Source organism: Eulemur rufifrons, chromosome 20 (assembly GCF_041146395.1).
Source record: "Eulemur rufifrons isolate Redbay chromosome 20, OSU_ERuf_1, whole genome shotgun sequence".
NCBI lineage: Eukaryota > Metazoa > Chordata > Mammalia > Primates > Lemuridae > Eulemur > Eulemur rufifrons.
In genome coordinates this window covers 983515-993594 of record NC_091002.1, presented here as the reverse complement: position 1 = coordinate 993594, position 10080 = coordinate 983515, and the positions used below count along the sequence as shown (strand labels likewise).

The window sequence follows — 10080 nt, the reverse complement described above, 5'->3', positions numbered from 1 at the left end:
TTTTGAATATGTTAGTGGTTCCCAAACTTTTGTTGCATATTGGAATCACTGTGGGGATTTAAAAAAAAAAATACTGATGCCTGGCTCCCACTCCCTCTCCCAGACAGGTTAATTACTATGGAGTGTAAGTCGCGCATCAGGATTTTTTTAAAACTCCCCTGGTGTTGTCAGTGTGCAGCCATATTTGGGAACCACTGAGCTCAGGAAGAGGGCAGCTTGGGAAAAACAGGCTACCTGTAACTTGTTCATATCCCTTTAGAAGCAATGGGGACTTTGTGTAGATGTACCCATAGTGGAACTTAGCTGATAAAGAAATTTTAGCCTTGTACAAAAGTCTGAAAGGAAAAAAAGAATCTCTCTGGAATAATCAGGTCCATGAATTTTAAAGGCTGTGATGATGAATCTTTTGACATTTTATGCTACTTAAAGTAGAAGTGCTAAAGAGGTAAATAAAGATCAACAGGAAATACAGAAAAATCCATTACGTTCTGAAAATAGTAAATAGTTGCTGTCTAAATTTTAGAGTATGTGTTACTTAACTGCCGACTATGAATGGGTTAGCACGAAGTGGAGATTGGATTTCATATTGTTACTGAAGAGCAGACATAGCTTTTTGAAGCAGCTGAACCATTATGGGATAAACTGGTGCAAATTCTTTGCCTTCTCTACTTCTCACTGTCTGGACGTAAGCTTCCAGGTCTCCCCTGATGAGGAGGAGCCTGTCCTTTTCAGACGGATGGTCGTCCAGCCACTGAGAGAAGCGTGCGTGGGACCACTCTGCCTTCTGGAGCAGGGACTTCATCTCAGCAGGTGCTCTTGTGAACAAAAACTGAATGACGATGCTGAAAGGAATGATGTCCCCGAGTGTAGGACTATTGGCCACATTTTCACTTGTCTGGAAGAGCAGTGGTCTGAATGACCTCAGCATTCGATAGGACTTTCCTAAGTTGGAAACTCGTCTGCAGAAGGGACCCACAGCCAACTGCATCTGTGCAAAATCAGCAGCAAGTCGCATTTTCCCACCTTCACCAAGAGGTCTGATGAGACTGGCGTGGCGGATAAAAAGTTCAATTGCTCTTTGGGCAATAGCTTCAGTGTTATCAAAGACAAAATCTAAGCATTCAAAGTGTTTAAAATAATCACTCATAACTCTGGCAATGAAACCTTGTAGCTCCTTCATGTACAGAGAACAAGGAACATCGAGCTTTCCTGAGCTGGATAGTGACCCAGAAAAATCTTCCTGATGCATGGTGACGATCATGGCCTCTATAGCATCTCCCACTGAAGTCAGTAAGGGTTGCACAGCATTTTCCATAAGAGCATGGATCCCCTTTAGGGCTGAAATTATAGTTTGCTCAGCTGCCGGTGGGAACGAGCTCTGACTGGAAACTACCTTTGTTACTGACTGGTGCAACTTGTACAGTGAATTCACTACTGCCACATTTCTTCTCTGTCCTTCAGTAAGAGGCCCAATCACCTGACTTGCATCTCCTTGTGTGGAAAGAAGCTGCTCTGATTTTACACCATATAACTGAATGGTCTTTGCCACGTTTTTTGACACAGCTAATGTGAGGTTTGCATCAACAGCAGCTACATTTAGTTCACTTGCTATAGTTTTAATGATACCATCAAGTTATCAGAGGAAGGAGGATTTAGACCACCAGGGGGAAACACCAAGTTGATAGGATCGAAGAGCCGGGATAAGGATTTTGACAGGTAAGCAGCCTCATAGGGCTGCAGTGAGTCTTTCAAAGCCCTTTCTGGATCATAATCTGGCTTTTTTGGTATGAATATATCTTGTGTATCATCTTCCATGTGCTGTAGGTCAACAAAGAGGTCTGTAGTTCCACTTGCATTAAAATTCCCTTGGATATTTTGACTGTATTGTTGAAGACGCTTCCAGAAGTCATTATAGAGACGCAATAATTTAGGGTATTCTCCTTCACATGCCTGTTTCAAAAACGCAGAAGTGTTTATTGTCCCATGAAATTGAGAAGGAAGTGCCTCAGTAACTGAATTCCAAAACTTGTAGAAAATTTCAGGTTGTCCATCCTTAAGTATTTCTTCAATGAAACAAATATGAGAAACAGGGTCTCTCTTTTTGGCTAATACTTTTTGTAGATGTTGTACCTCTCCACAAACAGAGCAAATAAGATCCATAAGTTTCTCCATATTGGTCCAGAGGGAAGCACGAAATGCTGTAGTATTTCCTGGGGTTGGCATGGTAGATCGTCCAGGACCCCCTCTCACAGCTGACTGGGAAGGCTGAGTCAAAACTTTGATGTCTAACGCATTCTTGATATTTTCCTCTAAAGTAACACGATATCCATCCACAACACTGATAATAGTATCCTTCAAAATTCCAAGATTATGGAAAACCTGAAGAGCTGTTCCGACTAGAGTAGGATTCTGAATCTCCACACCTTGCTCCAGTAGGCGCTTAGCTTGATTTTCCACTTCAAGTCGAGCTCTTGCAATAAAAAGCAGATCATTTTCTATTACTTCTATTCCAGAAAGATCTATTCCTTGAGAAAGATAATCAAGTTCATTGAGACTCTGAGAAGCTTTTGTTATCTCTCTACTTCCTCCTTGTAGTTGTCCTAGGAGTCTCTTACAGAGATACAAAATGCGAATAATTCTCCGAAGCAAATCACAGGCAACCTGAAGTCTTGCTAGTTGTGCAGTACAGGCTACTATTTTATTGTATGGCTCAACAATTTTTGCTTTCATCCTATCAACAGCTCCCTGTAAAGCGCCAATTCTTGTCTGCATGATCTGAAAAACACCTTACAAAGACTCAATACCAGTTGCTTGTGCCAGTAAATCTTCATGTCTTGCAACAACCTGTAGATGTAGTTCTTTATCCAACTGACTGATTCCTTGGGCAAGTTTTGCTAGTTGTTCAACAATTACAGCTCGGTGACTAGATGGAGAAGTATAAGAGGGGTCTAGGGAACCATGGTGGATTCCCAGCTGATGAATCAAAGGATTTTTAAAGGAACAGGCTGAAAAGTGCGGATCCAGTTTCAGTCTAAGACTGAAACAGGATAAGAACTTTTCACCTGCCACACACATATCCACTTCCCCTGTAAGGGCATAATAAATACAAACTGCCAGACTGACAGAGCGCCTGTCCCCCAACCCACCCCGACCCCACACAAAAACGTCCCCTCCAGTGACTCTCCTTATGCTAACTGCCAAAAGTTGCTCTGCCTTTTAATATAAGGTGGAAAGGATGGTGCAAAGATAATTAAAAGACTGGATTGTTGTCAGACTCCCATACCAAGTATTGGCAACACCAAGCCAGATAGCCCTCAGTATAGGTTTGTCTGTGGCAGCCATCTAGGGTTTAAGGAAGCCCAGATGAACCTTATCAAAATTATGGAAAAAGTGCTGGAAAAGCTGGCAAATAATTTCCATGGTAGTGGTTATTTAAAATGCTCAGCGGCATACTTCTTTTAACTAGCCAGTTAACTGGACCCATGCTTAGTGGGGTGTAGAGAACCATGGTGGATTCCCACCTGATGAAGCAAAGGATTCTTAAAGGAACAAGATGAAAAGTGCGGATCCTGTTTCAGTCTCTGAAACAGGATCCGCACTGTTTACCTGCCACACACATGCCCACTTCCCCTCTCTGGAAATAGTAAAAACAAACCACAGATATGACAGAGGGCTTGCCCCACCCACCCCCTACACCCCACATAAAAACTTTCCCTCCAGCGACTCCTTGTTATTCTAACTACCGAAAGGTGCTCTGGCTTTTAAAATAGTGGAGAAAGGATGGTGGAATGATGCATAAAAGAATGTATTCTTGACAGTCTCCAGTACCAAGTATCGGCCACACCAAGTGAGCTAGGCCTCAGCACAGTTTTTATCATGACAGCCATCTCGAGATTAAGGAGGAAGAGATGAACCTTAATACATTTATGGTGAAAGGTGCTGCAAAACCTTGCAAATAATTCTCAACGTAGTGGTATTTCAAAAGCTCTGTGGAATACTTCTTGGAACCAGGCAGTTTTCTGGGCCCACGCATAGAGGGGTCTAGAGAACCATGGCGGATTCCCAGCTGATGAAGCAAAGGACTCTTAATGGAACGGGGTGAAAAGTGCGGATGCTGTTTCTGTCTAACACTGAAACAGGATCCGCACTTTCACCTGCCGCACACATGCCCACTTCTCCTCTCAAGGGATAATAAAAACAAACCAGAGAACTGACAGAGGGCCTTCCCTTCCCCCACAAGGACCCCACAAAAAAAAAAACGTCCCCTTCAGCTACTAATTATTATGCCAACTTGCAAAATTTCTCTGCATTTTTAAATAATGGAGAAAGGATGTTGGAATGATACTTAGAAGAATGGCTTCTTGTCAGTCTCCACTAACAAAAATAGGCACCACCAAGTCAGCTATGCCTCAGCATAGTTATGACTGTGGCAGCCATCTTGGGTTTAAGGAGGCACATACAAACGTTATCAGAATTATGGTGAAAGGTGCTGAAAAACTGGCAAAGAATTCTCAACGTACTGGTTAATTCAAAAGCTCTCTGGCATGCTTCTTGGAACAAGCCAATTACCTTTGCCCACGCAAAGAGGGGTCTAGAGAACCATGGTGGATTCCCAGGTGATGAATCAAAGGATTCTAAAAGGAACAGGCTGAAAAGTACGGATGCTGTTTCAGTCTAAGACTGTAACAGGATCCGCTCTTTTTGCCTGCAACACACAGGCCCACTTCTCCTCTCTAGGGATAACAAAAACAACCTATCGGATTGACCGATGGCCTGCTCCCACCCCCACCACCCCACACAAAAACGTCCCCTCCAGCGACTGATCCTGATGCTATCTGGCGAAAGGTCCTCTGCCTTTTAAAATAATGGAGATAGGATGATGGAATTATACCTAAAAGACTGGCTTATTGCCAGACTCCCATACCAAGTATTGGCAACAGCAAGTGACCTAGGCCTCAGCACACGTTTGTCCGTGGCAGCCATCTTGGGTTTAAGGAGGCAAAGATCAACCTTATCAAAATTATGGTGAAAAGTGCTGAAAAGCTGTCAAATAATTCTCATGGTAGTGGTTATTTCAAAACCTCTGCAGCATAATTGTTTGAACTGGCCAGTTAACTGGGCCCACGCATAGAGCGGTACAGAGACCCATGGTGGATTACCAGCTGATGAAGCAAAGGATTCTTAAAGGAATGGGGTGAAAAGTGAGGGTCCTCTTTCAGTGTAAGACTGAAACGGGATCTGGACTTTTCACCTGCCACACACATGCCCACTTGTCCTCTCTAAGGAAAATAAAAACAAACGAGCGAACTGCCAGAGGGCCTGCACCCCCACCCACACCGACACAACAACAAAAAAAGGCCCCTCCAGCTACTAATTATTATGCTAACTTGCAAAAGTTTCCCTGCATTTTAAAATAAAGGAGAAAGGATGGTGGAATGATACTTAAAAGAATGGCCTCCTTCCAGGATCCAGTATCAAGTGTCGTGAAATCCAAGTGAGCTAGGCCTCAGCATAGTTTTCTACGTGGCAGCCATCTTGTGTTTAAGGAGGCACACACGACCCTTGTCACAATTATGGTGATATGTGCTGAAAATACTGGCAAATAATTCTACACGTAGTGTTTATTTCCAGAGCTCTGCCGCATACATCTTGGTACTGGCAAGATACCTGGGCCCATGCATAGAGGGGTCTATGGAACCATGGTGGATTCCCAGCTGATGATTCAAAGGATTTTTAAAGGAACAGGCTCAAAAGTGCGGATCCTGTTTCAGTCTAAGACTGAAACAGGTTCCGCACTTTTCACCTGCCACACACATATCCACTTCTCCTGTCTGGGCATAGTAAATACAAACCGCCAGACTGACAGAGGGCCTGTCCCCCACCCACCCCGACCCCACACAAAAACGTACCCTCTAGTGACTCATCCTTATGCTAAGTGCCGAAAGTTGCTCTGCCTTTTAATATAAGGGAGAAAGGATGGTGCAATGATAATTAAAAGACTGGATTCTTGTCAGACTCCCGTACCAAGTATTGGCAACACCAAGCGAGGTAGCCCTCAGTATAGGTTTGTCCGTGGCAGCCATCTAGGGTTTAAGGAAGCACAGATGAACCTTATCAAAATTATGGTAAAAGTGCTGGAAAAGCTGGCAAATAATTAACATGGTAGTGGTTATTTCAAAAGCTCTGCGGCATACTTCTTTCAACTAGCCAGTTAACAGGGCCCACGCATAGTGGAGTGTGAAGAACCATGGTGGATTCCTAGCTGATGAAGCAAAGGATTCTTAAAGGAATGGGATGAAAAGTGCGGATCCTGTTTCAGTCTCTGAAACAGGATCAGCACTTTTCACCTGCCACACACATGCTCACTTCTCCTCTCTGAGGATAATAAAAATAAACCACAGATCTGAGAGAGGGCTGGCCCCACCAGCCCCCCAGACCCCTAATAAAAAATTCCCCTCCAGCGACTCCTTGTTATTCTAACTCCCGAAAGGTGCTCTGGCTTTTAAAATAGTGGAGAAAGGATGGTGGAATGATACTTAAAAAAATGTATTCTTCCCAGTCTCCAGTGCAAACCATCGGCCACACGAAGTGAGCTAGGCCTCAGCATAGTTTTGTCCATGGCAGCCATCTCGAGATTAAGGAGGAAGAGGTGAACATTATGACAATTATGGTGAAAGGTGCTGCAAAAACTGGCAAATAATTCTCAACGTAGTGGTTATTTCAAAAGCTCTGTGGAATACTTCTTGGAACCAGGCAGTTTTCTGGGCCCACGCATAGTGGGGTCTAGAAAATCATGGTGGATTCCCAGCTTATGAAGCAAAGGATTCTTAATGGAATGGGGGGGGGAAAGTGTGGATCCTGTTTCAGTCTAAGACTGAAACAGGATCCGCACTTCTTGCCTGCAACACACACGCTCACTTCTCCTCTCTAGGGATAACAAAAACAACCCGTCGGATTGACTGATGGCCTGACCACGGCCCCCACCACTCCACACAAAATAATTCCCTCCAGCGACTCATCCTTATGCTATCTGGCGAAAAGTCCTCTGCCTTCTAAAATAATGGAGATAGGATGGTGGAATTATACCTAAAAGACTGGCTTATTACCAGACTACCATACCAAGTATTGGTAACAGCAAGTGACATAGGCCTCAGCATAGCTTTGTCCGTGGAAGCCATCTTGGGTTTAAGGAGGGACAGATGAACCTTATCACAATTATGGTGAAAGGTGCTGCTATAGCTGTCAAACAATTCTCATGGTAGTGGTTATTTCAAAAGCTCTACGGCATAATTGTTTCAACTAGCCAGTTAACTGGGCCCACGCATAGATCACTGTAGAGACCCATGGTGGATTCTCAGCTGATGAATCAAAGGATTCTTAAAGGAACGGGGTGAAAAGTGCAGGTCCTGTTTCAATCTAAGACAGAAACGGGATCCGCACTTTTCACCTGTCACACACATGCCCACTTCTCCTCTCTGGGGAAAATAATCACAAAGCAGCGACAGACAGAGGGCCAGTGCCCCCCACCCACACCAACCCCACAAAAATAAAAGAGTCCCCTCCAGCTTCTAATTATTATGCTAACTTGCAAAATTTTCCCTGCATTTTAAAATAATGGAGAAAAGATGGTGGAATGCTACTTAAAAGAATGGCCTCCTTCCAGGCTCCAGTAACAAGTGTTGTGAAATCCAGGTAAGCTAGGCCTCAGCATGGTTTTCTCCCTGGCAGCCATCATATGTTTAAGGAGGCACAGATGAACCTTATCACAATTTTGGTGATATGTGCTACAAAAACTGGCAAATAATTCTACACGTAGTGTTTATTTCAAAAGCTCTGTGGCATACATCTTGGTACTGGCCAGTTACCTGGGCCTATGTCTTAAGGGGTCTAGGGAACCATGCTGGATTCCCAGCTGATGAAGCAAAGTATTCTTAAAGGAACAGGATGAAAAGTGCGGATCCTGTTTCAGTAATCCACCATGGTTCTCTAGACCCCTCTATGCGTGGGCCCAGAAAACTGCCTGGTTCTAAGACGTATTCCACAGACGTTTTCAAATAACCACTAAGTAGAGAATTATTTGCCAGTTTTAGCAGCACCTTTCACCATAATTGTCATAATGTTCGTGTCTTCCCCCTTTATCTCGAGATGACTGCCATGGACAGAAATATGCTGAGGCTCAGCTCACTTGGTGTGGCCAATACTTGGTACTGGAGACTGGCAAGAATACATTCTTTGAAGAATCATTCCACCATCCTTTCTCCACTATTTTACAAGCCAGAGCACCATTTGGCAGTGAGAATAACAAGGAGTCGCTGGAGGGGAAGTTATTATGTGGGGTCTGGGGGGCTGGGGGTCAAGCCCTCTGTCAGTTCTGTGGTTTGTTTTTATTATTCCTAGAGAGGACAAGTGCACATGTGTGTGGCAGGTGAAAAGTGCAGATCCTGTTTCTGTCTAAGACTGAAACAGGATCTGCACTTTTCACCTGCCACACACATGCCCACTTCTCCTCTCTGGGGAAAATAAAAAGAAACCAGCGAACTCACAGAGGGCATGCCACCCCCACCCACACCGACCCCACAAAAAAAAAAGTCCCCTCCAGCTACTAATTATTATGCTAACTTGCAAAATTTCCCTGGATTTTTAAATAATGGAGAAAGGATGGTGGAATGATACTTAGAAGAATGGCTTCTTGTCAGTCTCCACTAACAAAAATAGGCCACACCAAGTCAGCTACGCTTCAGCATAGTTATGTCCGTGGCAGCCAACTTGATTTTAAGGAGGGACATACAAACGTTATCACAATTAGGGTGAAACCTGCTGAAAAGCTGGCAAATAATTCTAAACGTTCTGGTTAATTCAAAAGTTCTGCGGCATACTTCTTGGAACAAGCCAGTTACCTGTGCCCACGCATAGAGGGGTCTCGAGAACCATGGTGGATTCCCAGGTGATGAATCAAAGGATTCTTAAAGGAACAGGCTGAAAAGTGCGGATCCTGTTTCAGTCTAAGACGGAAATAGGATCTGCACTTTTTGAGTGCAACACACAGGACAACTTCTCCTCTCAAGGGATAAGAAAAACAATGCATCGGATTGACAGATGGTCTGCCCACGCCCCCGGCCACCCCACACACAAACGTCGATCCTTATGCCAGCGACTCATCCTTATGCTATCTGGCGAAAGATCCTCTGCCTTTTAAAATAATTGCGATAGGATGGTGAAATTTTACCTAAAAGACTGGCATATTGCCAGACTCCCATACAAAGTATTGGCAACAGCAAGTGACCTAGGCCTTAGCACACGTTTTTCCGTGGCAGCCATCTTGGGATTAAGGAGGCACAGACGAACCTTATCACAATTATGGTGATATGTGCTGCAAAAACTGGCAAATAAGTCTATCCGTAGTATTTAATTCAAAAGCTCTACGGCATATAACTTGGTACTGGTGAGTTTACTGGGCCCATGGATAGAGGGGTCTAGGGAACCATGGTGGATACCCAGGTGATAAATCAAAGGATTTTTAAAGAAACAGGCTGAAAAGTGCAGATCCTGTTTCATTCTAAGATTGAAACAGGATCCGCAATTTTCACCTGCCACACACATATTCACTTCCCCTGTTTGGGCATAATAAATACAAACCGCCGGACTGACAGAGGGCCTGTCCCCCAAACCACCCCGACCCCACAAAAAAAAAGTCCCCTCCAGCTACTAATTATTATGCTAACTTGCAAAATTTCCTTGCATTTTTAAATAATGGAGAAAGGAAGGGTGAATGATACTTAGAAGAATGGATTCTTGCCAGTCTCCACTAACAAAAATAGGCACCACCAAGTCAGCTCTGCGTCAGCATAGTTATGTCCATGGCAGCCATCTTGGGTTTAAGGAGGCACATACAAACGTTATCAGAATTATGGTGAAACGTGCTGAAAACCTGGCAAATAATTTTCAACGTACTGGTTAATTTAAAAGCTCTGCGGCATACTTCTTGGAACGAGCCAGTTACCTCGTCCCACGCATAGATGGTTCTAGAGATCCATGGTGGATTCCCAGGTGATGAATTAAAGGATTCTTAATGGAACAGGC

General features: G+C 43.9%; 1 protein-coding gene across 1 annotated transcript; it reads right to left on the bottom strand.

Moving 5' to 3' along the window:
- Positions 1 to 511: 511 nt before the first annotated feature.
- Positions 512 to 6628, bottom strand: LOC138401118 (conserved oligomeric Golgi complex subunit 5-like). Its single transcript, XM_069496396.1, is given in 4 exon segments — positions 512 to 1635; positions 1638 to 2130; positions 2845 to 2948; positions 6574 to 6628. Coding segments are annotated over 4 exon segments (1698 nt in total). The 3' UTR covers positions 512 to 589.
- Between the last annotated feature and the right edge of the window lie 3452 nt (positions 6629 to 10080).